This window comes from Penicillium cosmopolitanum, assembly GCF_028827165.1.
Source record: "Penicillium cosmopolitanum strain IBT 29677 chromosome Unknown utg000008l:1.0-4398992.0:1.0-4402845.0, whole genome shotgun sequence".
Taxonomy (NCBI): domain Eukaryota; kingdom Fungi; phylum Ascomycota; class Eurotiomycetes; order Eurotiales; family Aspergillaceae; genus Penicillium; species Penicillium cosmopolitanum.
In genome coordinates, this window is record NW_026622678.1 from 250,184 (window position 1) to 277,702 (window position 27,519).

Here is a 27,519-nt window from a genome sequence, read left to right on the forward strand (position 1 = left end):
TGTGGAATTGGATTTTTTGGTATAGTGATTATCGCCATATTTAGACTCGAAGCCTATGATACCTATGATATGGAAGTTGAATCTCAAACGGTGGCTTTGGCTTTTCTCCAGCGGTTTGAGTCATTCAATTTTTTCAGAATACTAGTACGACAAGAATGGGAATAATTTTTATTGTTTTAGTATTATTTTTCGAAAATCAAGCATCAAGTATCTTAGTGTTTCTAGAGCCTAAAATTAGTATGTCAGTGACCGCTACGTAGATCATTACTTGAGCACCGGGCAACCTGGCGTGATCCGAGGCAGCCCGGTGGCGGTGTTAATATCCCTCCCACACAGTTTCCACCGGATCCTACAGAAACTGACAGCTGAGCAATAAAATGTGAGTGATTAGCAGAATCTGCCCCTTAAAAATTAAAGCGGACCGAGAATGGATCCTCCAAACCCGAAGAACCCCGTGGGAAAGGGTGACGGGTCACGGGACTCGATATCGGCTTCCATGTTCCGAGGTATTCAATTCATGTTCATGTTCATCGCCGACGGAATTAGACCGGGCGAAATGACTTCATTTGCTGGATCGTCCCGCACTCTTATTCAACAGACAGGCCCTTGATTGTGTGCGGAAACCCCCTCGACGATTGGATCAAGGAGGTCCATGAGGTGGGCCGAAAATCGGAAAATTTCGCCATCGTTTGGATCCGAAGCCAGCGAGCAATTACGCTGACACGGGGAAATGGGGGTAGTCCATCGGAGCCAGACACCACGGCGGATACTGATAGATGGGTTATCGAAGCCCGAGAAGGGACCTCGGCATTGTGGCCGTCGAATAACGCGCAGGCTGATTCGGTCGGGGGCTCCACTTCCTCTCTCTGGGCCTTCATGTGGGAGGACTCCAGACTGAGGACCCTTTCTTTTCTCCATTTCTCTCTCTTCTCCCAGTTTATTTTCCCTCTTCATCTTTTCCGTGGTTTCAACTGTTGTTCGTGAACCATTCCACTTCGCCTTCAAGAAAAAGCCCAACCTCAAAACCCAACTACAAACACCATCCCGAACCACGCTTATCGGCCGAGAATGAGTAGCGTGCACGACTATGAGGCGGTCCGCAAGGACATCGTCGCTCAACTGAAGAAACCCGACTATGATGATGGAAGCGCTGGACCGGTATTCGTCCGTTTGGCATGGTATGTGAATCCCGATGTCTTTTTGTTTGGAGAGAGGTTGTGGTCTCGGTCGGAGTCGAACCGGTCTCGATCGCCGGCGGCAATTGGAATCCTAGCGACGGAAGTAAACAGCAAAGAACCCTTTTCGCTAACCATCTTTCGTGTGAACAGGCACTCCTCCGGAACCTATGACCTTGAATCCGACACTGGCGGTTCAAACGGCGCCGGTATGCGCTATGAAGCGGAGGGTGGCGATCCAGCCAATGCGGGTTTGCAGCACGGCCGGGCCTTCCTGGAACCGATCAAGGAAAAGCACCCTTGGATCACATACTCGGACTTGTGGACACTGGCAGGCGTAGTCGCAATCAAGGAACTGGGAGGCCCCGAGATTCCCTGGCAAGGTGGACGTACTGATCTGGTGGACGACTCTAAGGTGCCTCCACGGGGTCGACTACCCGACGGTGCTTTAGGCGCTGACCACCTGCGGTTCATCTTTGGCCGTATGGGCTTCAACGATCAAGAGATCGTTGCGCTGGCTGGCGGTCACAACCTCGGTCGGTGCCACGGCGACCGTAGTGGGTTCGAGGGACCCTGGGTCACCAACCCGACCCGTTTCTCGAACTCTTTCTTCAAGTTGTTGTTGACGCTAGACTGGAAGCCTCGCAAGCTGTCAACGGGTATGACCCAGTTTGTGTATGAGGATCCCGATGCCGACGAGGATGAGGAGCCTCTGATGATGCTGCCGACCGACATGGCGCTGAAGACCGACCCGGCTTTTGCACCTTGGGTGCATGCTTATGCCAAGGATAAGGATCTGTTCTTTGACCACTTTTCCAAGGTGTTTGCGAAGTTGGTTGAGTTGGGTATCCAGCGTGATGCGCAGGGTGTCATCATCAACACCGACAACAAGATGGGTGGATATGTCTCTGCACCCAAGAAGAGCAACACAGCCACCGGTCCGAAGAAGGGCGAGCCTCGGGCTCGCCTGTAGAGGGTTCAGAGGGCTTTGTTGGTGACATTTCCTTTCCTTTTTTTGTTGTTTTTGTGACGTTTGGTTGGCATTGGATGAATTCCCCTTTCTGTTAATCGATCTGGGCCGCGGGTATATTGGCTGGGTCCAGACTTGTAAATAATCATAGACCATGAGCGAAAGATACCTCACACATTCCGGTGATGAAACATGATGAACCGAGATTCGAGTAGGAGTAGAGGCGTTAAGGGTCAGTGGTGAGTGGTGAGTGGTGAGTGAGATGATGGGTAGGAAGCTGGTTCCATGATGGAGAAGATGGATGAGGATGAGGAAGAAGGAAAGAGGAGAGAGGAAAGAAGGGGGAAGAGAAGTCCGGGGTATAGTGGAAGCGGGGGTCTCCGTGTAACTCAGTGTAACTTTGTACTTTACTTTGATAATACTGGTATACACACTTTCTGCCAAATAGCAGGCTTCTGATTGGTGCCTGGCTGCCCCGGAATGCCCCAGAATGCCCCGGACTAGTAAAGTGGAGGTATCAAGTACGAGTACACATTGTACTTTGTCCTATTGTCACCCCATTAATAATACAAAATACTAAAGAAATCATTGAATTAACTAAATCAACCGAGTATGTACCCCTACTAGTATCACCTGTTCTTGCCTCGGTGTTTCGTCCCTCTTTGCTCAACCCCTGCGCCTGTGCCTGTACCTGCACGTCTCCTCCCCGAACGGGGTCCGACCGACGTCCCACTCATATGCGTGTCGTTGTCGTTGCTCCTGGTGCTCCTGGTGCTCCTGGTAGACTTGATCGATTTATTGCTATCCGCGCTGGATTTCTGAGATTGACTCGGACTGAAGTTGATCCACTGCATCCACATCTCCTGTGCCATTTGTTGTTCCTTTGCTTTCGCATCTGCTTCGGCCTGTTGTGCTTCCGCCCGTTTGTCTACTTGCGTATCATTTCCACTTCCTCCCCTTCCTTGTGGCAGTGGAGGCAGTGGAGGCACTAGAGGCTCCATTGGCACCGGCGGCAGCTCACCGTACTCAAGCCAATCTTCTAAGCCTTCCCAATCTTCCTCATCTCCGGGATCAACGCGGCGCTCTCGTACCTCCATAGGGCCCAATGACCATGTCTGCGGATTCTGAAAGTAAATATCCGGACTACTCAATAACGAGTCGAAGGTCTGGACGGGATCCGGTAAGGGGTAGATTGGCAGTTCTGGCGCGACACCAGGAGGCAACTCTGGCAAAGGGGTCTTCGCTACAGCCTCAAAGAGACCCGGGACCTCTGAGTGAAAAGGGTTGACCTTCATCAAAGAGTAGAGATTGGATTCCGAATTTCCGACGAAAGGATTTAGTTCGAGCTGGCTCCCTGCATCCGGCCGATGAATCTCGAAGCACCGATCACCGAGGCTAGGCAATCGGCGATCCTTGTGCATTTTCTTTGCGAGATAGCGCGGACGGGCAGGAAGGGTGTGACCGTGAAGAGCAGGCCGCTTTTCATTGACATTCTTCAGCATATGGGTAATGTGAGCTCCCCAGAAAAGCAAACTGGGTTTCGGCGGGTCGATGACTCTCTCGTAGATCAGTAGTGGGATAGTTGACTTTAGCCAGCCATCTGGAATCCGAGTTTCTGGAGCTGGCGGGATCCCCCCCAGCAATAATACCTTCTTTACTGAGGGGGTCATATCCACGTATGGTCATAGGGTCTGCCCGACCTGGCTCGCCGTCGGACCAATAAACCCGAAGTCGTCCATCGCAGTGATAGATTCCCCCAAGCCACCGGTATTTGGCCTCCTCAACCATGCCGTTTGCATCGCGATAACTGAAAGTGAAATCAGCCGTGTGATCCACGAGTCGTGTTTCGGAGTTGGTCAACAAGGACAACCGGGGTGGAAGTCTGGTTATAGTTCGTTCAGTGATACGTCCTTCCCCTCTTGTCAAGTTACATATTTCACAGCCCCATTTATGCTCGACTCCTTAGTTTCCGGCTGACCAGAGCGCCTGGAGTGACTCCATCGCGGTCCTCTGGTTTAAAAGGGGGCAAAAGGCAGTTGCCAATCGTGACAGGGCTATCCTCGCAGGTCTTGTTTTCGCACCCACAGTAATGAGAGCGGTCTTGAAATGTGTATTGAAATTGCGCAAAGTTTCTCGTTAGCTTCGCCCATACCGCCCAAGGGGGGATAGTTTGCCCCATTGCAAAGGAAGGATAGTTAGTGTGTAGCTTTCGGAAGAAGGAATCACGAAGCTCCGCGGACAGTTCAGCATCCATGCAGTCCCAGTTCATATTAGTCACCTCAATGTAGGCCATCTCGACATCATCGAAGAGCTCATGTCTCCCCACATAACGATCGATGGCAGTGCAGCCGGCTTCGGTCAACATTCCCATAACAATGATGGTGTCAATGGACGCAGTAGCGACAGATCCCACCGGGCCTCTGCCTTGATATTGGCATAACTTCCCTAGGGGGCTGATCTCAAGGCTATTGAGGTCAATGTTCACCTCAAAAACTCTGGTCCCCATACAAACCTGGATGATATCCAAATCCGTGGGGTTTTCTGCAAGGAAATATGGTGCCATTCCACGCGCTGGTGCAGTGTCATGCCTTTGAAGCTCATGGTAAGTGAGCTTCATCAAGGATTCCACGATCGCTTCATTGACCTTCTTCTCGGTGGCGTAATTTGGCCTGGGAAGTGGAGGGTAATCACTAGAAGGAGGATTTCCATCACTAAGTCTGGGGATCTCGGATTCATTAAGCTCTGAGGCTTGTTGTCTTCGTAGGATCAGCTTATCTCGTCGTGTTGGAGGTTCACGCTTTACCTCGGGTGCATCCACAGGGTCCAAGGGAGTCCAGGGCTCTTTGGGAAGCATTATCCTGTATAGCGGGAAGAGAAATTGCCGAACATGACTTGGACGTAAGTTAAGTCCCTTTGCATCCTCCGGCATAGTGAATGGCGGGTCGTAACTAGCACGATCTTGCATCGCAGGAGGCATACGGGGGTGTTGGATACTGACAGGCTGGGGTGGAACTATAGTCCTGGCGGAAAGCTTCCCGGCAGTTGTTGTTCCATCATCAAAATGGCTACCTAGCCCGTGGTTCGATGCGTTTTGCAAGTTTTGAGGGTCTGCTTCGCGTGGTTCATATCCTAAGAGTCGAGGGCCAGCATCCCGATCAAGATCAACCAGCTCACCCAAGGTCTGAGGTCGGTTACGTTTAGGCATATAGTAGAAAAGCTTCCAAAGGCCCTTTAAAATGACACTCTTTTTCATTTTGTAGGTACGGTGCCAGTCGATGCCCCAAAAATGGTGTTTTGCAAGAGTCCCCAAGACGCCTCTGGACAACGCGCGCTCATTTTCAAAGGCAGTCCATGCACGGTTGAAACAAACGCATGCATCGTCCGGGGGGTCTGGGAGCAACCACAGGTCGAAATAGGGTGAAGGAGCAGGCGGTGGATCGTAATCCTCTTCCTTGGGAAAGCCCTGGGGAATTTTCACCCGGCCGTATTGAATGGGCTCATCAGCCATATTGAGAAGATAGATTGAGGTTGGTTTCAGTTTGGCGATGTCGCTGGAAAGTACTATATAAAAAGAGAAACCAACAATCCAGAGTGGAAGCGTGCTAGTCATTCCCTGGTGGAAGAATGTTCAAGTGCATTCATGGCATGGCAAGAGGAGCGAGGGGGACTTTATGTCGAGTCAAAGAGCTTCCTCGAGTCAAAGGAACCGTAGGACAGTCATGCTATGGCTGCCTCTGTTCATTTTCTTTGACATAATATTCACGGCAATCCTTTGATCCCGAGTCGTCTTTCGAGACCAGGGAAGTTTAAATCAGTTTCCATGATTGGCGAAAGGAACATGATCTGAGACCTATGAAAGAAACATCGAGGGCCAAGCTGGAAGGACACCATGCCTGGCAAAAAAAAGGTAAAGAGAAAGAAAGAAAGAAGTATTTTGCTGATTCGGAAGAAGCTAAATGCCCTTCAAAAATCATGGTGGTATTCCAAGCTGGAGATAAAGTTCTCTGGTAGAGTCGTACATAGTGAGCCAGACAGTCAGACCGTGCTCCCGTGAATTGATACTTCCAACGGAGAGGTGGAGGGGGTATCCCACATTCTCAATTGACAAGATATCGAGCTTGTGAGTGAATTGAATGCTGAGTAGTATTTTTGTGGAAACAAAGAACGATTGAATCCATCCTAAGAGTATCCTAGGGTAGCTGGTTTTGGACAGGGATGAAAGATACCAGTAAGGCCTGGCAAAGTTTTTGGGTGGTATTACCAAGTGACAATACATCACCTGATGGTTTCATCATGTGACCCATTCTCTGGTGTCACCTGATCCACCAACCCTATTCGGACTAGCGCCATTAAGCGAGCCCTTCTCGCACACTAGACCCAGTCAGGTTAGTGTCCCAATTATCCGAATCAATCCCACAAGCCGGGAATCTCGAGCCTTCCTCCTCCTCCATCCCTCTAGTCGACAACACATCGCGATACCATCGCGCCAATCGCCTATCATGTGTACGTTCCAAAAATCCCTATTCCTACGATACCTTCAAATCCGCAACATTCAAGAGATGCTCAAAATACCCCGTGGCCGCAATTTCTCGATCAGAACTCGTCAATAGCTAACATGCGACCTTTTTTCGAATAGCGCTCGTCTCAGGGGAGAAGAGCAACTTCCAGTACATTCTGCGATTGCTGAACACCAACGTCGATGGAAAGGAGAAGATCATGTTCGCCCTGACCCAGATCAAGGGTGTTGGTCGTCGTTACTCCAACCTGGTCTGCAAGAAGGCCGATGTTGACCTGAGCAAGCGGTACGTTTCGACTACAATCAACGACTTCGGTATCAATCTGCAATGTCTCGAATTGGGCGTGGAATTTGAAGGAAGACGACAAGGATCAAACGGCATGAATTATACGAACGACCGGGTTTTTTTTTTCTCTCTACCGCCTCGAAAGTCCACCGGGAAACAACAACGCACACACAAAGGACAAAAATCATCACCACGACACCACGACCTCCAAAAGGCTTCACTCGAGACATTGCAGATAGATGCTGGTGAAAACTCACAAGGAGACGAAATGCTGACCAAAATTCCTACTTTAGTGCTGGTGAGCTCACCACCGAAGAGCTCGAGCGCATCGTCACCATCCTCCAGACCCCTACCCAGTACAAGATCCCCTCGTGGTTCCTGAACAGACAGCGCGACATCACCGATGGCAAGGACTCCCAGGCCGTCTCCAACGCTCTGGACTCCAAGCTCCGTGACGACCTCGAGCGCCTCAAGAAGATCCGCTCCCACCGTGGTCTGCGTCACTACTGGGGCCTCCGTGTCCGTGGTCAGCACACCAAGACCACTGGCCGCCGCGGTCGCACCGTCGGTGTCAGCAAGAAGAAGGGCTAAACTATTCGTCGTTTTCCGGGGGTTTATGGAGGGATTCCTTTATTGTCGGTGTGTTTCTATTGGGCATCCGTGGGATCTTTTCCCCGCTGGACTGGGTGTGCCCGGTCTAAAAAATTGAAAATGAATCATACCATTATGCAACGAACCGATTTGCTTTTCCTCGTACCTATTCCAGGCGACTTTCTACAAGTAGAGTAGAGTAGCGTCGTGTGTCACTGATGGTGCCTGGCTGTTCTAGACTTCCATGTAACCTCCCCACATCATCTCTCATAATGGAGCTGCTCAATGTTCCAAGGTTCTCCCGTTTCATTGCTACTCCCAAGGCTGGGGTCCTAGGTATCTGGTGGTCTATGAAGTTACTCAACACACTACTACTACTACTGCCCAGGTTGGCTTCTCAGGGTGGTCGTATCGGAGCTCACTCCTGACAAGCCCTGTGATGCTACTTGTTACATCGATCCATTCAATATCCGAAATGATCAATTCATTCAAATGCTTAAACACTATATACTTGCATAAGCGAACATCCTCGCGAGAGGCAAAATACTACTTTCTGCTAGTTTAAATCCTCTTTCACAAGTCATACGACAAATCCTGTATGCAACCGAAAGTCGAATAGACAAACACCACCGGAGAAAAGGATAGGAAAATCAATGCAGTAGGGTACAGCAAGTTGCGTGGCGCTTAGAACCACTCACCACCCAGCCAGCGGTTGAAGAACTCCAGGCTGGACTCGGGCTGGTCCATGGGGACCATGTGGCCACCGCCGTACAGACGCATGAAGGTGAAGTTTCCGTGGGACTTGACCTGGCCGATCTTCTTGCCAGTGTGCTTGTTCTGCTCAATGACAAGGTCCTCCAGCTCCAGACCGGCAAACTTCTTCTGGCCGGGCCACTCGAGAGCCTCGGTCCAGGCCTTGTTGCCGAGCCAGTTGCAGATGAAGTCGGCGTCACCGGCGTAGATGAGGACGGGAATCTGCTCGAGGAGACCAGGGACAAGACGGTGGAAGGGCTTCATCCAGTCACCGTTGAACAGGAAGTTACGGTTGATGTCGAAGTTGCAGGAGTCGTAGCCGTCAACCTCAGCACCGAGTGCCTCGCGAACGTTGGCCTGGTTGAGGTACTCGCTCACATATCCCATACCCTTGTAGCACAGGTTGGACTCATCCTCGCACTTGCCACGTACATCGTAAACGTTCTGGCCGGTACGCTGATAGGGACCCAGCATGGCGTTGTTGCAGTAGATGGAGGCGGGAACACAGACCCAAGCGCTCTCGCTGTCGTAGCAAGCCTGGATCATCTGCTGGCAGCGGGGAAGAGCGTTGTCCATGGACTGGCAGGTACCCTCATCCAGGACGGCAGGATAGCCACCGTCACCGCAAGCCATGGGGCGGTAGTACTCGTACTGGGTGAGACCATCGGTCAGACCGTTTCCGATCAAGACGGACTTCAGGTTGATGTTGCGCTTCTTGTGGGAAAGAATCTCAGAGGCGAACTGAGGGATGTAGTGACCAGCGTAAGACTCGCCAGCGATGTGGAAGTCCTGCTTAGCGTACTGAGGGAACTGCTTGAAGAACAGGGACAGAAGAGCATAGACGTCCTTGCCCGCAGCGACGGTGCTGCTCACGGCGCTGCCACTGTAAGAGTAGCCAACGTTGACTGGCTGGTCCAGGAAAATCACCGAGGCGTTGGAGTTCCAGGAGTAGTCGTTGTAAACAGTCTTGATCTCAGCGTTGATGGAGCTGGGTCCAAGCTCCATGAACAGTCCGGTCAGGGAAGAGCAGCCGGGGCCGCCGTTCAGCCAGAGGACGACAGGGTCGTTCTTGGGGTCGTTGCGAGACTCAAAGAACCCTTGGGGATAGTTAGAAGGAGGACAGCGAGAAGGTTAACGGTGTATAACTTACAGTAAAACAGATGCTTGTCATTCTCGTTATCGTCAAGATAACCACTGTATTGCTTGACGTCGGGATCGACACCGAGGACGCTGGGATCCACCTTCTTCACACGAAGATCATAAGCCTCGAGCTTACCATCAATCTCCCGCTCCTTGGTGCCGCCAGCACCAGTGACCCAAACACTCTGCACCTCCTCGCCACGAACAACATGATCCCAGTGAGAATCAGGGCGACGGTTGTGCTTCTTGGGCAGCGAGAGCATGGGGGCCTGCTCCATGCCGTTGGGGAAGTGGTCGGCGACCTCCTGCCAAAGCTGACGAGCCTCGCTGGAGAGGGTCTGGAACTGATCCTGAAGGTTCTGCAGGGGCTTGGAGAGGAACTCGGAACCCTGCTTAAAGGCATCGTGGCCCTGCTTGAAGAGGTCGGAACCCTGTTGGGCCCATTTGTCCATCTGCTCATTCTGAGAGCCGATGACCTGCTGGAAGGGCGGGGCAGCCGCCAAAGCGGCTCCCACCAGCAGTGCGGTGGGAATAACTCTCATTCTGGATGGATCTCAGGGAATAATGATGGTAAATGGCGATCTGAGTAGCTTAATGATGGAAAGCGGGGGTCTGGGTCTATGCGGCAACTCTTATCAGTAACCGCTCAGGAAGCTGGGGGTGGATGGATGAGTTGGGGGAAAGCAGGAATGGAATAGGATGAAATTCAATGTGAAGGTATAGATGGAGTGACATACAGGAATAAAGTCAATAAAGATGCTCAAGAGAAGGATGCAGGGGACTGCAGTCGTGAGGAGTGATGAGGAGAGGTTGGGGAAGGGTTACAGGGCCGATGTCACTGGACTAGGCGTGACTGGGAACCTTGGGGGGGCGTCATCGCACTCCGCTTTCGGGCCGCGATAGGTGACTCAGCAGGGCGGTGGAGAGGGCGGTGGAATATGGCAGTAAGGGGATGACGGATGACTGATGACTCCCCAGAAGGGAAACTTGCAAATATCATCCCATCCCATCCCACTTTTCTTTTTTTTTTCTCCAGTTGGTCCCTTGAAGATACCCCGGAGCCTTGCGCATATATTTTATAGCTTTACCTTCATCGTCTTTATCTGCAACTGCCCTTAACTGAATCCACAAGTCCGCTATCGCGGCATCATCCCACCATGCCGATCAACCAACCCTCCAACCAGATCAAGTTCACCAATGTGTCCATCGTACGACTGAAGAAAGGTATGATTGATATGACACACTTGTCTAGTATATGGCCAAGGCCTTGAGACTAACAACGATACACAACTCCAGGCAAGAAGCGCTTCGAACTAGCCTGCTACAAGAACAAGCTCCTCGAATATCGATCCGGTGCCGAGAAAGACCTCGACAACGTCCTCCAAGTGCCTACCGTCTTCCTCTCCGTATCAAAAGCCCAAACCGCCCCCTCGGCTGAACTCAACAAAGCCTTCGGCGCCGCCACTCCCCGCGATGAAATTTTGCAAGAAATCCTGCGCAAGGGCGAAGTGCAAGTCGGCGAGCGCGAACGAAAGGATATCCTCGAGCGCGTCGAGAAGGAAGTACCAGACATAGTCTCCGGTCGTCTTGTCGACCCCAACACGAAGCGCGTCTATACATCGGGCATGATCTCCAAGGCACTAGATCAGCTCAGCTCGGCCAGCGGTCAACAAAATCAACAACCATCGACTGGCGATGGCAACGGCGGAGATGATGAGAAGCCGGCTCAGCCTAAGAAGCCGCTCTGGACTGGTGTCTCTGCCACCCGGTCTGCCAAGAGTCAAGCGCTGGATGCCATGAAGGCGCTCATTGCCTGGCAGCCAATTCCCGTGATGCGGGCACGCATGCGACTCCGTGTTACCTGCCCGGTGTCATTCCTGAAACAGTCTGCCAAGGCTGCGCCCAGTGCTGCTGCTCCGAGCAAGGAGAAAGAAGCACCGGCCGGAAATCCCAAAACCAACAAGAAGAACAAGAAGGGGACAAAGAAGTCTGGTAAAGGCGGAGATGATTCCGATCTTGAAGCTGGCGATGAGGAGGTGGAAACCGGTCCCAAGGCACCGGGTACCGTGAAGGATAAGATTCTGAACTACATCGAATCTGTCGAGTCTCAAGAAGTGAGCGGTGACGAGTGGGAAGTGATTGGATTCGCGGAGCCGGGAGCTTTCAAAGGATTGAATGATTTTGTTGGAAATGAAACTCGCGGAAGGGGAAGAGTGGAGGTCTTGGATATGTCGGTGACGCATGAAGATTGATCTATGTGAGATCAGACCAATATAGACTTGGACCATGTATCTATGATGACCCTGTAAAATGACTGATGAACCACTAGAAAAGCATAAAGTGTTTATGTTGAAATAAGTTTCAATCTATTGTGTGTCGGGCCCAGATTACCATTTCAGTGGGATAATGGATTGGTTATTAAAGTTCCAGGTACTTTGGGGTCGTACGAATGCTGTGTTGCTTGACAAGGAACGTGCATTCTTACTACCTATTGGTACTAGTAGTAGTATTGCTGAAAACTTGGAGCTCATTCCCAAGCCCTAAAAAATGATCGTGTATCTATCTACTATAAGCCACTGACTGAATGATTGGCTAAAATCAATAGAGATTCTTCAAACCAAAAAAGAAAACTATGTAATTATAAAACCCCCAAAAAATCGCCATTAGCCATTGATAATACAGCGGTGAGTATAAATGTAGGCCATCCTGAACAGAACGCAAACTCCAGAAACTAAATCAGCACAGCAGGGGTATTGTGAAAATCATGAGCATCAGACAATAAGGCAGAGAAGAACGTAAAGAAAGGGGACACGGAGAAGGAGAGGAAGGGAGAGGGGACATACAAGGCGGAGAGGCATCAAACATCCAACCTCCTCCCATCATGCATGCCAATGTTATCTCCTCCCGTCACCATCAAAACAATATTCTTACCAGGACCCAGATCTCTCGCTAAACTCAACGCTGCGCTCACCGCGTGACTCGAGTCCAAACCAGACACAATCCCCTCGTGGTTCAAGAGACTTTTGAACCCATCCAGGGCATCCGCGTCCGTGGCAGTCCGGATTTCAATGCGGCCCCTGCTCTTCCAATGCGCCACCTCGGGTCCAACCGTGGAAAGATTCATATCTGGCGAGATGGAGTACGAGTCAATGATCTGACCGTCATCGTTCTGAAGCATCAGCGTGCGCGAGCCCTGGAGAACGCCTAGTGAACCCTCCGTCAAGGCAGCGGCATGTACGCCTTCCACACCAATTAGTATAACAGCCGGGCTGTGAAGAAAGGGCCTGAATAGGCCCACCGCACCGCATCCACTACCAACGGCGGTGACGACAGCATCTGGCTGACAACCGACCTCCCTGTGCATCTGGGCTGCGACCTCCTCGCCTAGGAGAGCCTGGAAAGTGCGGGTCACGGTTGGCAATGGGCTGGGGCCCACAGGTCCTCCCATCAGGTAGTACACAGATTCATATCTGCAGACTGAATAGCGGAGTGCTTCTGTGATTGCAGCACGCAGTGACCCCATACCGGAAGGGGTTCTAGCGGTCACGATCTTGGCCCCGAGCATCTTCATTTCGAGGACGTCTTCTTCCTGCGCTCGTGCATCGTCCGCACCCATGACGACAACACACCGCAACCCAAGACGCGCGCACATTGCCGCCGTGAAATTTCCATGCTTGGCCGCTGCGCAATCAGTGACAACCTCTGTACGACCCATGCGGCGAGCAAGCAACAGCTGGCCGATGATATTGCGAGTCTTGTGGCTGCCGTAATCATTCAAGTCCTCCCTTTTCAGCCATATGGTTGCCCCCGTGGCTGAGTCGGAGAGCTTGCTAGCCCGGGTCAATGGGGTGTGCTGGGAGCGTTGGAAGGTGGCGTATTCAGCCCAGAAAGATGGGTCTGAGACGGCGGCTTCGAAGACCGAGGTCAGCTCGTGGAGGAAGCCCATGATCGATTCTGGAACGAACTGGCCCCCAAATGAGCCATATCCACCGAATGAGATTTGCGGCGGTCTCAGTGTGCCATCCGGCTGCAGAATCGGAACATACGGTGTGCCGTAATCCCAAGAGGCGTCGTCGGTGGCGAGCTTGAGAAGAACCTCGGATGACAAGGAAGGATATTGACTGGTTGGAGATGTTGTGGCAGTGACCAGACTCTCTGCATCAGATACGAAATAGGTATGAGTGCTGGTGGTGCTGTACATGGAGGAGACTGGCAGTGTTATCACCCTTGTTGGGACTCGTTCTCGCGCTCGAGGTTGAGGGCAGCTGGCCCGGGCAGTGGAATTTCGACTTGAAGTCCGACGAGGAGCATCATGTGTGGACTGGACGGTCGATTCTGTCTCATCGAGGTGCTGAGGTGAAGTAAAGCAAAGTAGACGCTTCATAGATCGAAACATGTTGGGGGCCATGTTCCACAAAGAGGCATCGAGGTATTTGGGACACTCTGAAATCGCAAAGTCGAGTCAACGGGTGTCACTAAGGAAAATGTGAGAAGATGAAAGTGGGATGGAGGGGTATTTTGTATATATTTTTGGAACTACGAGGAGAGGGAAAGAAAAGAGAAGAGAGAAGAGTGAGAGATAACCAGTAAATGGTAAACCGTAGTGCATACAGTGCATGCTTTGGGGTATAACACGCCCACGTGGGTCACCACCACAACAATGCGGGAAGGCAGAGACGGTGTGATTCCCTCATGTCGTTGGTATACTTGGCCCTGATTCTGCAGCTGAGGAGGCTGATGCTCGCTTATTTCCAGGTCAATTCGATGGTTTGTTATTGAGTTGGATCTGACCAATGTAATGTCTATGGTCACGCTTCTATCCCGAGTTCCGTCGACCTACTACTTAACCAGGAAGGTCTTCGAAAATATCGAGGCCCACTGAATTGAAATATTATTAGTTCAATATTAATATAATACTGTCATTGCAGTATCATTAATATTGGGATTCAAGTAACACGCGCAGTAGTGAATATACGGGATTCGCTTGGTCGGCATTCACGCTCCGCTACCGACCCGTCCAACACAGTTCTATAGCCTCGAGACTCAACTATATCCCAGATTCTCCATGATATCGTAATACATGTGAAGCACAATCCTCTGATATGGAGGCTCATTTGATTATTTATTCGGTTACTTGAGAGTAACAGTTTTGGCTCTATATCAGTCAGCCTGGAAGTTCTCGGTAGCTACCGCTATCCTGTTTCTTAGAGAATCAACGATTTTCTCAATACCATGATCCTCCCATACATAATCTAAAAGTACTTCGCAATTTTGGCAATATAATATTCAAAATTCATAAATAGCAAATCTTTCGCATAATCTCAAAACAACACCGGTGAAAGAAAAGAAAAGAAAAGAAACAATATGGGACTACCCTAAGGCTCGAGTTCGTGGAACACATTCATCGGTATATGAGAAGTAAAGAATGGCCCTGCCGATCAAGCGAAGATTGCTCATCATGGGGCTGTAATGATAGAGACCTTTGGTACAAGACGAAAGGCTCCAGTCAGGTTTTATGAGACTATTTAGAGAGCTTCCTTGGTGCTGGGGGGTACTCGAGCGGCTTAGGTAGCATGCAATAATTATGCGTAGCTCAGGCCTAATGTAACATTATCAGAAAATAAAATCATGGAGTATTACTGCTTTTAAAATACCCAATACGCTTGACTATACGTGCAATCTGTTCTTTGAGAATCTACTGACTGCCAGTGCCTTAACACTTCGTAAGCGCCTTGCCTCCACCAACTCGTCTAAAACGTATGTTTCTTTTCTTCGGGATCAAACTTCTTGGAATTCGAAAATGTTCTATAATTATACCTTGTAAGATATTAAGCCTTATAATTAAATTCTTCAAAAAAAATTAATATGGTATCTCTGGGGGGACTGTAAATCTCTAAACCTGAATGTGACTTGGTGGGAAAAGGCGGGATTTAAATCTAGACCAAGAGATACATCAGGCCTTACTATATATGGTATGAAGGTGTCACATAGCAAAAATAGAGTGTTAATTAATAATTAACAGCAAAATAATCCATGCTCTCCCAATCTCGGGCTCAATATGCAATTCTGGAAGATCTGAGCTCAATATTACCTAATTCTTCGGAGCTGTCAACATGCAGCCATCGCACGCCACGAACGCACATACCCCGTCTCCTTTACATATATCCTTGTTGCGAGAAACGGGGAATATTGATACCAATCACCTCGATGATGCGGCATTGCGCTCATATCATCAGAGACACCGATCTCGGGTCACTCGGTCGGGAAAGCAATTTTGGTCAGCCCTGTCTCAGAAGAAAATTATAAATGAGCGCCTAATTCTCCAGTTCCTGGCCCTGTTAAATAATCATTCAGTCTGTCCCACACTTTCCACGTGCTTCATCGGTTTTGTTGAAAATGCGATGTGTCAGGAACATGGAAGCAATGAATCCAGCTTACCCCATGGATCTTAAGCTCTTCATTTGGTTTTCCTTCAAAATTTTCCAAAAGCTGGTCCAATATATTTTTCAACAAATATCTTATTCATCATGAGTAGGTTTCCGTGATCTTGATTTGTGAATTCATCATGACTTGGCTATTAATTTTCTACCTTAGCGGCTCGAACTCGCTATGCCACTTCCGCACCTGGGCACTGCATATCTATACTACAACCTTGGAGCCGAGTCACCAACATTACCAGCTATTTCGAATTTCACTTTCACCACCTGGCACTAGAGTCTTCGTGTCTAGGGGGGCTTATATATCCCCGGGAGAAAGGATCCTCCCTTTTACTAGTACTCAGTATTGTTCGAATAAAGGAGCATTACTAGGTACAATGGGTAGACATCGGCTATCTGACGGTTTCTCACCTCATAACTATACGCTATTGTACACATCTTGGCGGTGTTTTCAAGTTACCACCATCATTTTATTTCAATGTTAGAACCTCTCAAGTTCAGTCACATTACTCAATGACACATCATTCTGTTTGATATATAGTTTATCTATAAGCACCCAGCTTACAGGTGCTCATTGTCAGAGCGAAAATTTAGATAAATTTAGGGGCAGGCGGGTCCCATTCAATTAACACGGCTTCCGAGGTTGCTGCTACATGTGGTATACCTACCATCCCAACCCAATATAATACCGCTATACAAGGTCTTTCCTTCCTATAACAAGGTTATTCAAAGCCTTCCGAGGCAATTTGTGTATTTTTCTCAAATTGCGTTATTACAAGGGGTGCTCTCGGCCTTCCACTAATCAACACGCGGGGCTACCATTGATCCCACATTCTGCCCTATCTCGCTCACCATCCCCGCTACTGATATTGTATAAATTGAGCCTTGCCTCACAATCCAACTGGTTTATATTCTCAAGGTTATTTTTAATAGCAACTATGACTGTCTTCAAGAGACTTGTTCGTTTCGCTTCTCCCAGGTCGGGGGTCCATTACGGGGATCTTCTGGCCGTCAGCGAGAATAAATATACGGTTCGCAGGCTGGAGGGAAATCCTTTCACAGGTCTGAAAGCAACGGAAGAAACACTAAAGGTTAACTCGGTAAGTAATTTGAAATACTAAAATCCTATTCTTATCTAATTCTCTTATATTAGCTGGAATGCCCTCTCGAGAGCACACCTATTGTGCTTTGCATCGGACTGAACTATAAGCAGCATGCAGAGGAAGCAAATGTAAATGACTCTTCTAATTTTGATTAACTTGATATTAATAATACCTGATTCAATTAGCTGACTGTGCCCAAATACCCCGTCATCTTCACCAAGCCTGCCGATGCGCTCGCTGGGCCTTTCGAAAAGATTAACATCCACGCCGATGCGCGCGAGTTTCTCGATTACGAAGGCGAACTCACCGTTGTGATCGGAAAAGATGCAAAAGATGTGACGGAAGATACTGCGTTAGATTATGTTCTTGGATATACTGCTGGCAACGATTTATCTGCACGAAACTTCCAGCTTCCCGAGAACTCTGGAGGGCAATACTGCTACGCCAAATCTTTTGACAAGTTTGCGCCAATTGGCCACGCAATCGTGGCTGCAGAGGAAATCCACGATCCTCAGGCTCTGCGATTAACTACCAAGGTAAATGGTGTGGTGAAACAAGAGACTAGCACTGCAGACATGATTTGGACGGTGCGCCAACTCATCACTCATCTCTCTCGCGGCACAACCTTGCGCAAGGGAACTCTGATCATGACGGGCACACCATCGGGAGTTGGATTTTTTAGGAAGGAATTTCTCCAGAACGACGATGTGGTTGAGGTGGAGATTGAAGGCGTTGCGTCTACCAAAAATTGCATCCACCACGGTTGAGGTTGAGGTTGTGGATGAGTGCCGGATATACGGAAAGGCCCCGCATGATAGATCCCACATTTTGTTTCACGCGGTGCCCATAGCACGCGACACACCGATCAATTTAAATCCGCTCGGACTTTGAACATGCGAATCTCCGATCTGTATTCATCCTGGCTGGAGTCTAAACTCAGCCTGCCTCAGCCTCTGTTGAAGATCATTGGATCTCGGCATAATGTGTAGATCTTGGAGCGGGGAAAGCTCGGGTGTAGAATGGATGTTACCTCGATGCACAATCTTTTGGACTTCATCTCCTCCTTTCACATAGACACTATGACGGCTCCAGTTCGATGATTTAATTTTTCAAATCATGCTTTCCAGCAGAGTCCATACAGCCCCCTCATGTGCTGGCATCAAAGCTCGCCGCCGCCGCAAAACTTCCAAGGAAGAGCGAGTCTGCGCGGTCTGTGGACAGGCATTTAAAAAGGCGGAGCATTTGGCCCGACATCTAAGGTCACATACGAAAGAAAAGCCATTCAACTGCCCTATATGCAGCAAGGCATTTGCTCGACAGTACTGTATTCACCTACCTCTCCCTGGTATTCCAATGCTGATGCTTCGACAGAGACACTCTCCTACGCCACTCGCGATCCCATGCGACAGGCCAAGAAGGCAGCGAAACAAACGTGGTTGCTCTTGAATCCGAAAGCCATGGGTGTCTTGATCCCAAAATCATGTCACAGATATCAATTGCGACGGGTGTTCCAGCCATTCCGATTCATCCTGAGATGACAATGATGGACGACATGATCTCGCCACCCAGCAGCGCCTCCATTGACAAGCAGACGCCAGATTTCTCAATCAGCGAACACAGTTATCCTTCGCAAATGACTCCCCTGGCTTCATTCTTTTCTCTTGAGGCCACCGATGCTTGGAGAAACCAGGCCAGTCCACCATTTCCGCTATGGGATCCCCGACTGGATCAGGAGTGGGAGACCCTCTTGACCGGGGACGACTTTGATTTGAATGCTGTGAATATGTCTCTACTTTCTGCGACATCGCAATACATACCTACGGCGGAAGTTTCATTTGATTTAGATACCACGACTTCCCAACCATTACCGGTCGACCACCAAGCAAAGCAACACAACAACACAGTTCAAAGAAAATGGCATACATTCTGTGAAATAGCATCGTCAGGTCAAATGACACCAGATGTGCCAAACGAGGAGAGCTATATCGATGAGACCTATCGTAAACGATTGGCAGATCGACTACAGCAGCGTGTGCAAACTGGAATACTGCCCTCTACTCCTTTTCTAGTAGGGTTCCCGCCCCAGCAGCCATTTTATTTTGGGAATATACTGATTCGGGGTAGGATCTTTGCATTCAAGCATATTTTTCCAAGCTCCATCCTCTCTTCCCCGTGGTTCACATGGCTACTTTCCGACCAGGCACGCAGAACTCGATCCTTCTCCTGTCTATCTGTTCTGTTGGGAGCTTGTTTGTTGGCTCTTCTCGCGCGGTCAATCATGGAATCAGCATGTTTGAGCGACTGAATAAAGCCATTCTTGCATCGGTAGGTCGCCTCTTCCTGGATATAACAGCTTCACTGACAGCCACAGTGGGACACTTATACATTCAAATCTGGGGGTTCATCTTTAATAGCCCTGCAAGCGTCTATCATCGGACAGACATTCGGTCTGCTATTGGGGGTAAAGAACTGGACTATTCCGTATAACTTCTATCGTAGTTCTCAGTTGACGGATTGATAGAGACCCAAAGACTTAACCGGAATTGATGTATTCCATGGAAGTGTCATAGCCGTGAGTCCCATTCCATTGACCCTTCCAACGACACTCGGCTTACAAGTCTCAGTGGGCCCGCAAAGCAAAGCTATTCAACCTTCAACCTACCGAATACCATCTTCTCGACACAGAAGGCCCATCTCTAGAAGAAGCCTGGTTGAGCTGGGTCCAAAGCGAAGTCAAGCAAAGAATCATCCTAGGTTTACACATCCATGACGCCCTCCTCGCCCGAATACATCACCACGAACCTCTCCTCCGCCACTCAATCGACCGACTGCCCCAAATCTCCTCGAACGAGCTCTTCGCAGCATCCAACGCCTCAACCTGGAAATCACTCATGTTAGAGTCCCAAACGGACTCCCTCGCCCAGCCATCTCCAGCCCAAATATCTCCATCCCGATCCCGATTCCCGGGCGACTTCGCCCTAAATGGCCTCCTCGAATCAATCAACGCACTCACCTACGAAGACCAAGACCATCACTCGTCTAATCCCAACTGGATGAACACGGTCGAAAAAAGCCACACTTTCCTAACAACCTTCCACACCAAATACAACCCAAACTCTCACCCTCACCCTCAATCCAACAAACCCAGCAATTCGCCCTCCCATCCCTCCTACACCCACACATGGCCCTGTACAATGATACTATGGCACTCAATCTTCATAACCCTACACACAGACATCAACGCCCTAGAATGCGCCTTCGGCCGCGAAGGCCACGACCCCAACCTCTCACCACTCCACACCTCCTACGCAAAATCCTGGATCCACACCCTCGACGCCAAACGCGCACTCCTACACGCCATGCTCCTGCAGCGCCAATTCGAGACACTCCCCCGCTGGCGCGGAGCCGGCCATCCACGCCCCTCTTTCATTATATTATTGCGGGATTGTCTGGGCTTGCTTTTTGTGTTTTGGCAGGCAGGATGGAGTGCATATGTCCATGCCTGTCACTTTAACTGCCGGGGATGCGCGACAGTTTGAAGAGTTTGGCTTGGCTGGTGTGGATGGGGTTGGGTTTTTGGAGCAGTTGGGTTCTATTTTGCCGGGGAGGTTGGCTATGGGGTCTTTGTTGAGGGTGATTGATTTGTTGCAGCGGATTAATCATTTCCGGATCTCGCAGCGTCTTGCTGAGACGCTTTTGGCTGTTGTTGAGGAGACGCAGGGACTCTTTTAGATATCGTGTCGGAGAATGAGTACAGAACGGAGTGCATATACACGGGGTTGTAGCAATGGTGAATTCTGGAAATGTACTATTATACCTATACGATCATTATCGAGCTCGTTCAAATGGCTTGGCCAAGCCTACACTTGCCTGATCTACTCAATACCTGTCTCCATTAGTTACGCAGTACTCCATAGTACTACTAGTTACAACATACCCTATACTTGCCCATGACCACATCACTCGACCCACCAGAGCTGAGCTGGCTGGGGCTATGACGAGGGATCATCCAGCTCCATCGAACTAATCAAACCACTACGCAACACTAGTCTACGATAGTATCGACACTGGGGCTGGCCTGGGCAGCCCACCGCCTCCAACAAATGGCGGTGTGTTACGATCAGGAGAAGGGGGTACAAGGGAAAAAATAGAAAAGGGGGCAGTGGTCCTCAGAAGAGATTTATTTTAATAAGCACTATGTTATATAATTTCGATGGTGTATCATTTCAACGGAGCAGGAAAAAAAAAAACAAGCAAAACCAAACCCTCCAACCTTTTCCCTGGATATCGTACATCCACACCCTTTGATCAAGGACTGGACCAAGAAAATCTTCTTCGCGAGTACTGACCAGACTCACTATCCTAACAGCAAACAGCAACTTCGTTTCCGTTCAGCTTCCCTCTACTTGAACTTCCGCTTCAACCAGCCGAAGAAACCACCCTTCTTCTTCTCGGGTTGCTGCTGCTCAGTAGCTTGGTCGGCCTTGGTCTCCTCATTCGCCTTGGCGGGTTCTTGAGCAGACTCCTTAGCCTCAGTCTTGGGTGCCTCGGTGGCGGGCTCCTCGCCGCGCTTGAAAGCAGCCTCGGGCTTCTTGGGCTCTTCAGCGACGACCGGAGCCTGCGCGGCAGACTTGTCAGTCTTGGAGGTGTTTATGGCAGCGTTAGCAGCGGCGACCGCGTCAGGCGAGGCGGGCTGCTTATCGGTAGCTGTGGAAGACTTGGAGATGGGCGCCTGAGTAGCAGGGGGCTGGACCAGGGTGGGCTTCTCCACGGCCTTGGGCTTCTCGGCCTGCTTCTCGGCGGGCTTTTCCTCGACCTTCTTGGTCTCGGGGACAGGCACGGGCTCGGGAGCAGTGTAATCGGCAGTGGAGGCGGGACCAGCACCAGTCAGAGTCAGGTTCTGCTTCTCGGCCGCGGCGCTGGCAGCTGCCTTCTCCTCCTCAGTCTTGGCGATCTTGTGCGGCTTCACCTCGTCGTTGGAGAAGATGGGCTTCTCGTACGGGCGCTTGGTGTGGGCGGCATCGCTTTCCGAGGGGACTGCGGCGGCAACGGGGTCGGCGGCGGCGACGGTGGCCGACTCGGCGGTCTTGGGTCGCTCGGTCGAGCTGGAGATGGGGGCAGCGGCTCCGGTCGCGGCAGCGGTAGAAGTGGCCGACTCCTCAGCGGCGGCTTCGCTGGTGGAGGGATAGATCTCTGCGCCAGGGGAGGTTTCCTTGACAGTGCTCTCAGGGAGGACAGCTGCGATGGGCGGTTGGTTAGCTTGAGTTCGCGCAATTGACTTGACAGATCGATTCTTACGCTTCTCCTCGGCTTCGGGCTTCAGAGCATCGACCTTCTCTGCGACAGCGGCGGGCGCAACCTTCTCCTCGACCTTCTTGGATTCAGACTCAGTGGCGTTGGTGGTGGCGGGTGTGGCAGCAGCATCGGTCTTCTTCACATCAGCGGCAGGCGCATCAGTCTGTGCGGTGTTGGTCTCGGCCTTCTCGGCCTCATGGTCGGGGTGACTGGAGTGGGTGTTAGCGATTCGCGATCCGAGCTAGCTAGCTGCAGGTGGCACGCGACCACGACAACGCTTTTTTTTTAAAAAGGTTTCGCTTGGCGCATTGAGGGTCACTGACACAATATGCTTCGCAGTATCGGCGACCTTGTCGACAGCAGCGGCGACGGGGGCCTTGGCGCCACCCTTGTTCTTCTTCTTGCCACCCTTCTTAGGCATTATGTTCGTGACGATTCGTGAGGTCTGCGGCGGGTCAGAATTGCCACGGTGGATGACGACAGCGGGCGGGCGCGCAGTGCAATTGGGAGTTGGTGGGAGAGGTGGTGAATGATGGAAGGTTAAGTAACCAGTTGAAAGGACTTACAGATTGAAATGGGATGGAGAAGATGGGATGAAGCGAGGTGAGGTGAGGTGAGGCGAGGTGTGGTGACAGGAGATGAAGGTGGGAGGGTGGAGCGAAGGAAAGGAAAAGTAAGGGATGGGATGGGATGGGATTGGGATGGGTGATTCCGGTATGCTGGGCTGTCCCTGGGTCAAATTGGAACTGTCGGATCCAGAAGGCTACTAGTTAAGGACAAATGGCATCATTGTTCTATTTGCAGCGATGCCCTTTGTTTCTTTTTTTGTTTTTGGTTCTGTTTTTGGTTCTGGATCTGGTTCTTTATTTTTGATGTTACTGATTTACAGCGTTGCGATAGGCTGATGCTATGGATGCTATAGGTGCCAGTGCTGGCCACATTCTCCTGGTTGCGGTTGGAATGGGGTCTTATTGAAGATTTCATTGTTTCAGGTTCAGATTCGCAAAGGGACTCTGATCTGATCCTTCTACTCCTAGTACTACTGACATACATCGAATCCCCGTCTGTGCCTCGGGCCCCTGCAGCCCTAACGCCGGATTTGGTAATAGGGCTGCACGCATGTTGTGCAGGTGACGAGCGGCATACCAGGAGTATACTAGTATACTGCTAGTAGATAAGTTACATCATAGTAGTACTACGGAATATAAATACTATGATTATGATTATCATTATCATCTTCTAATTAAAAGAGCCATAGAACCACTGGCAGCCTGAGGGGGCAAGTGGACACTGGACACTGGACACCTGGTCGGAATATATATGTCATCATTACCAGCCACCGACCCAGTTCTATTCTGGGATGTAGATCTACCTAGTGGATTACTAGAGAAGAACTCGGATATTAGAACTGCTTTAAATAGAATGAAAAATAGAGGAAAAATAAAGGAAAAAAAAGAAACACTCAGCTAGTACTTAAGCTGAAATAAATAGTACAAAAAGTTGACCGACGCAGGGGTCGAACCTGCAATCTCTTGATTCGTAGTCAAGCGCCTTGCCATTGGGCCAGCCGGCCTATTGTATATTCTGTTTGGTCATTTTTGGTATTATAACCCAGAACGGTATACCGCTGGTATTGCCCAAAGCGGTAGACCGGGTCAGGAATGCCGAGAAGCGAGAAAGATTCCAGAGAATCCAGAGAATCCACGAATCCCCAGTTGCTTCTAGCCCACCCTCCACAATCACCTCCCTCCTTATTGGCTCTTCCCGCCGCTATAAATGGACCGCTGATGCGGTTGTTTCCGGTGTGCCCTCCTCCGGTGCAATCGGAGACAGCGTGCCCGGTCACTGCGAGGTATTGACGTTGGGGCCCGTATTGCCCGTGTCGCCCCCGTGGTTGGCCCATGATGATGTCGGTGGGCAGTGGTTGAGTGCCGTGAGTGCCGTGAGGCTGATCTTAATCCTGGATCCTGATTCCTGCGCGGGAGTATTCCTGTATTCTTCTCGAAGTCTTCGATGCGGCAAACTCTGGGTGTGGTGGCAAATTAGAGGCACCGTAGCACTCGTGGCACTGGGGACTATCCAGTTGTCTTCGGAGTACTGGAGTCTACTCGTCGTCTATCTATCTCTCGTATACGATATTCGTACCCTCGAGTACCCACTCCCAGTCTGGAGTCCGGAGAGTCCAATCCCAAAGCAGCCCCCAGAGTAATCTCGTCCTTTGACTCCACTTACGAGACGCCGTTGGTAAAGGAAATGCCGCACAGACTGGACGAGACATCCCATTCTGTATTCGCAGGGCACCTTTAACACCGACACTGTCTTATCGGTTGCATCCACTTCTACCTCCAAGTTTCCATTTCCACACTTCCACTTCTACCACTTCATTCCCCTTCCCCTTCCTTTTCCTTTTCTTCTCCCCTTCTCCCCTCTCCCTCTCCCCTCAATTCCTCTCCAATGGTCAACCTCTCCCCTCTCCCATCCCGCTTTACGTGCTCCCACCCCGACCCCCACGGGCGACGTTCGCTGTGACGCAGAACCAGAACCACAACCACAGAATAATCCGGCCTTTCCGGTAATCCTCGAGTCTGTCTGTACCTGTGTACCTGTGTTCTGCTCCAGTTTATTCCCCCCACACCACCCATCACCATGACTTTTCGTGAAAAAGTTAGGCGCGTCTTCCACCGCTCCTCAGCCAGCCAGGATACTGGCCGTCCCAAGGTGGAATATTATCGTCGCCATGAGTGCCCCCCTTCCAAGTTCCGCGGACCTTTTGATAAGGAACATCAAAAACGCCTTGCTGCGTGGTCCTTTGATCGGGCGACGGTGGAACGCACGCGTTCTCTCGACTTGGCCCTGTCACCCTGCGCCACCTTTGATTTACCCGGTCCCAACCCTTTAATGGACCCAATGGACAGCGACGATTCCGGTGAAATTTCCCCCGACGACGACGGGGTGGAAATCGTCGATTCCGGTATGTTGAACAACCCCCATCTGCTCAGGTTTCACCCTCTCGGAACCTGGCCGATATCCCCCCTCCTCTTATCGTGTCCGTGTCCGTGCCCGTGCCCGTTCCTGACGCCCTCTCTGTTGCAGTCTCCAACCAAGAACAAGATCAAGACCAGGACCGAGACATCCTCAACTCGCGCCCCACCAACCACGGCTCTCAGTCCTCGACCGTCGTCAACTCCGATAGTTATAACGGCTCCATGATGACTCTGCTCAACGAGAATTCCGTCTATGACTTCCCCGAAGACCCTATTTCCCAACTGAAGGAGTCCATACGCTACTCCTCCCCCCATTGTCCGCACTCTCTCCCCAACCTCACGGACCCCACGCAAGGGTACGCATCAGCCCTTTGCGCCCGAGGATTTGACTCGCGCCTTGGTCGCTGTTCAACTCTGCGCGTAAAAATCATCACCCTTTCCATCCCCTTACCTTCTACTTTTTTGCTACATCCTGGAGATCTGCCCTACCTTTTCTTCTTCTTCTTCTTTCTCTCCTTTCCCTCCCTCACTTCACCATTGAAGTCACTTTTCACCACCAACCTTGACCACTTTTTATCACTCTGCCCCCTGAAATCGTGTCCCTTGATGGTTCACGGGCGGTGCTGGGGATCACCGCTGGAGACAGGGCCGAGTACGAATGATCCACGTTCCCGATGGACTGACTTGCATCCCAAATGCCCTGCATTTGAGCGTATACCCGTGTTGGCGTTTTCTCTCTTTTATTTTGCTTTGTGACCCGCTCTAGATCTATAGACACTCGCTAGATGGTTGAATACAAAACTCAATTATACTATCCAGCGAAGTAGTAGATGGATACCCATGAACTAGAATCAGTATACTAGTATGTACTTGTATACTACATATGGAGTACTCTCGTATACAAGTACAAGTACCACTGATGTCCTAAAATTGAGGCTGATCCCAACTTAATCTCGCCAAGACAAGCCCCCCGCAGTCGACAGCGCACATCAAGTCTCGGCATTCCACGAAAGGCAATGATCCTTCTGACTAGCCCTTCTCTCCCCCGCACTTTGTATTTCTGACTGGCTGTCCATGCGATCATCATCGCGAGGCTAGATAACTTTGTTATGGCGACTGCAGGTACTCGTATCGACAGGGGCGGGTCAGCTGATCTCACTCACTCAATACCACACTCTACGGACGAAGAGTGCGAGCGATCGGTAAGTGGGATAAACTGGATAACAGCACCTAGATTGGTTTGAAAAATCTGTGCGGATGGAACTTGAAATATTCTACTTAACAGAACACGATTACCATTAACTACCCAGCTTAGTCCCGATATGCGGACTGAAAGCAACGAACGCCCTTTGCAGAAGGATTTTCTATTCTTAAAAAATAACCAACACACGAGTTAAGCGAAAGCCAGGGCCAGTATTCCTCGCAGCATGACGGAGAATCAACAAACAGATTGCGCCGGCCCTGTGGTGAAGTCCTTGTCCTTGTCCTTGTCCTTGTCCTCCTCCCCGCCACCTCTACCCTCCTGGACCCCCAAACACCCACGACCAATAAAGATAAACAAAAGGTCAAAAAGCTAGGCCCTTCTAAACGGCAGCGGGGCAAACTTACCAGATCCCAGAGCCACAATTCGGAAAGAACCCGACTCCGTGACAAGATTCCCATTATGAGGTGGAGGGCTGTTAGCCGGCACCATCCAGATTCGATAGTCCTTTCTATACATCACACCATAAATGAGTACACAGTGAACCGCAACAATTGTTGAACCCAAAAAAAACAAAACAAACAAACAAACTCACCCGCCATTTTTAGAGTAGTCAAGCGCCGTAGCCCGATCTAGACCCGGGAGAGTGACGCTGCCCTGGCTACTCTGGCTCGCATTCACAACAATGTTCTCGTAGAGCCTATCAACGGGCGGATTGGAACTTATATAATTGGCGAGTGCGAAGGAGACGGTCGATGGAGTTTCGGACCTAGCGATGAGTCCTTAGTATACAGGTCGTATACTTTGAACGATATAACTCTTGAAATGAATGAGAATCTTACGGGGATGCCGTCCATGTCACCGTCACGGGGAGAGTGATGTCGATGCAACCTCCACTAGGCGAGGTAATAGTATAAGCTGGTGATACTTGTCAATACAATGAATCCATGGCTATTGTTTGAGTGGAATAAACTTACCTGTCGCAGTGGCGATAAGGGCCACGACGGAAGAAGAATTAGTGAAGCGCATCTTGTCAAGTGAGAATATGATATAGGGCCGGGATTGTAA

General features: G+C 50.3%; 13 protein-coding genes across 13 annotated transcripts; 6 read left to right on the forward strand and 7 right to left on the reverse strand.

Annotated features, from left to right (window-relative positions):
- Positions 1 to 1,068: 1,068 nt before the first annotated feature.
- On the forward strand, positions 1,069 to 2,148 carry N7509_006634 (peroxidase; the record flags this gene model as incomplete). The annotated part of the gene is made up of 2 exons (XM_056631271.1): positions 1,069 to 1,178; positions 1,329 to 2,148. 2 exons carry the CDS (start codon positions 1,069 to 1,071, stop codon positions 2,146 to 2,148), a joined length of 930 nt encoding a protein of 309 aa, XP_056486822.1.
- A 626-nt stretch (positions 2,149 to 2,774) lies between these two features.
- On the reverse strand, positions 2,775 to 3,933 carry N7509_006635 (uncharacterized protein; the record flags this gene model as incomplete). The annotated part of the gene is made up of 2 exons (XM_056631272.1): positions 2,775 to 3,745; positions 3,795 to 3,933. 2 exons carry the CDS (start codon positions 3,931 to 3,933, stop codon positions 2,775 to 2,777), a joined length of 1,110 nt encoding a protein of 369 aa, XP_056486823.1.
- A 160-nt stretch (positions 3,934 to 4,093) lies between these two features.
- On the reverse strand, positions 4,094 to 5,653 carry N7509_006636 (uncharacterized protein; the record flags this gene model as incomplete). The annotated part of the gene is made up of 1 exon (XM_056631273.1): positions 4,094 to 5,653. One exon carries the CDS (start codon positions 5,651 to 5,653, stop codon positions 4,094 to 4,096), a length of 1,560 nt encoding a protein of 519 aa, XP_056486824.1.
- Positions 5,654 to 6,644: 991 nt separating this feature from the next.
- On the forward strand, positions 6,645 to 7,538 carry N7509_006637 (40S ribosomal protein uS13; the record flags this gene model as incomplete). The annotated part of the gene is made up of 3 exons (XM_056631274.1): positions 6,645 to 6,648; positions 6,782 to 6,947; positions 7,241 to 7,538. 3 exons carry the CDS (start codon positions 6,645 to 6,647, stop codon positions 7,536 to 7,538), a joined length of 468 nt encoding a protein of 155 aa, XP_056486825.1.
- A 684-nt stretch (positions 7,539 to 8,222) lies between these two features.
- On the reverse strand, positions 8,223 to 9,973 carry cp3 (carboxypeptidase C PRC1; the record flags this gene model as incomplete). Its single annotated transcript, XM_056631275.1, has 2 exons — positions 8,223 to 9,388; positions 9,442 to 9,973. 2 exons carry the CDS (start codon positions 9,971 to 9,973, stop codon positions 8,223 to 8,225), a joined length of 1,698 nt encoding a protein of 565 aa, XP_056486826.1.
- Positions 9,974 to 10,588: 615 nt separating this feature from the next.
- On the forward strand, positions 10,589 to 11,683 carry N7509_006639 (guanine nucleotide exchange factor SDO1; the record flags this gene model as incomplete). The annotated part of the gene is made up of 2 exons (XM_056631276.1): positions 10,589 to 10,655; positions 10,728 to 11,683. The coding sequence occupies 2 exons, from the start codon at positions 10,589 to 10,591 to the stop codon at positions 11,681 to 11,683; spliced, it is 1,023 nt and encodes a 340-aa protein (XP_056486827.1).
- A 605-nt stretch (positions 11,684 to 12,288) lies between these two features.
- On the reverse strand, positions 12,289 to 13,827 carry N7509_006640 (tryptophan synthase; the record flags this gene model as incomplete). The annotated part of the gene is made up of 1 exon (XM_056631277.1): positions 12,289 to 13,827. The coding sequence occupies one exon, from the start codon at positions 13,825 to 13,827 to the stop codon at positions 12,289 to 12,291; it is 1,539 nt and encodes a 512-aa protein (XP_056486828.1).
- A 2,979-nt stretch (positions 13,828 to 16,806) lies between these two features.
- Positions 16,807 to 17,738, forward strand: N7509_006641 (fumarylacetoacetate hydrolase family protein; the record flags this gene model as incomplete). Its single annotated transcript, XM_056631278.1, has 3 exons — positions 16,807 to 16,968; positions 17,022 to 17,099; positions 17,157 to 17,738. 3 exons carry the CDS (start codon positions 16,807 to 16,809, stop codon positions 17,736 to 17,738), a joined length of 822 nt encoding a protein of 273 aa, XP_056486829.1.
- Positions 17,739 to 18,087: 349 nt separating this feature from the next.
- N7509_006642 (C2H2-type zinc finger protein) lies at positions 18,088 to 20,510 on the forward strand (the record flags this gene model as incomplete). Its single annotated transcript, XM_056631279.1, has 6 exons — positions 18,088 to 18,316; positions 18,381 to 19,220; positions 19,283 to 19,296; positions 19,343 to 19,432; positions 19,493 to 19,543; positions 19,596 to 20,510. 6 exons carry the CDS (start codon positions 18,088 to 18,090, stop codon positions 20,508 to 20,510), a joined length of 2,139 nt encoding a protein of 712 aa, XP_056486830.1.
- Positions 20,511 to 21,373: 863 nt separating this feature from the next.
- N7509_006643 (uncharacterized protein) lies at positions 21,374 to 22,687 on the reverse strand (the record flags this gene model as incomplete). Its single annotated transcript, XM_056631280.1, has 2 exons — positions 21,374 to 22,475; positions 22,590 to 22,687. 2 exons carry the CDS (start codon positions 22,685 to 22,687, stop codon positions 21,374 to 21,376), a joined length of 1,200 nt encoding a protein of 399 aa, XP_056486831.1.
- Positions 22,688 to 23,809: 1,122 nt separating this feature from the next.
- N7509_006644 (uncharacterized protein) lies at positions 23,810 to 24,169 on the reverse strand (the record flags this gene model as incomplete). The annotated part of the gene is made up of 1 exon (XM_056631281.1): positions 23,810 to 24,169. One exon carries the CDS (start codon positions 24,167 to 24,169, stop codon positions 23,810 to 23,812), a length of 360 nt encoding a protein of 119 aa, XP_056486832.1.
- Positions 24,170 to 24,912: 743 nt separating this feature from the next.
- N7509_006645 (uncharacterized protein) lies at positions 24,913 to 26,043 on the forward strand (the record flags this gene model as incomplete). Its single annotated transcript, XM_056631282.1, has 3 exons — positions 24,913 to 25,312; positions 25,360 to 25,606; positions 26,025 to 26,043. The coding sequence occupies 3 exons, from the start codon at positions 24,913 to 24,915 to the stop codon at positions 26,041 to 26,043; spliced, it is 666 nt and encodes a 221-aa protein (XP_056486833.1).
- Positions 26,044 to 26,823: 780 nt separating this feature from the next.
- Positions 26,824 to 27,480, reverse strand: N7509_006646 (Ser-Thr-rich glycosyl-phosphatidyl-inositol-anchored membrane family-domain-containing protein; the record flags this gene model as incomplete). Its single annotated transcript, XM_056631283.1, has 4 exons — positions 26,824 to 26,962; positions 27,047 to 27,220; positions 27,294 to 27,369; positions 27,429 to 27,480. The coding sequence occupies 4 exons, from the start codon at positions 27,478 to 27,480 to the stop codon at positions 26,824 to 26,826; spliced, it is 441 nt and encodes a 146-aa protein (XP_056486834.1).
- Positions 27,481 to 27,519: the final 39 nt, after the last annotated feature.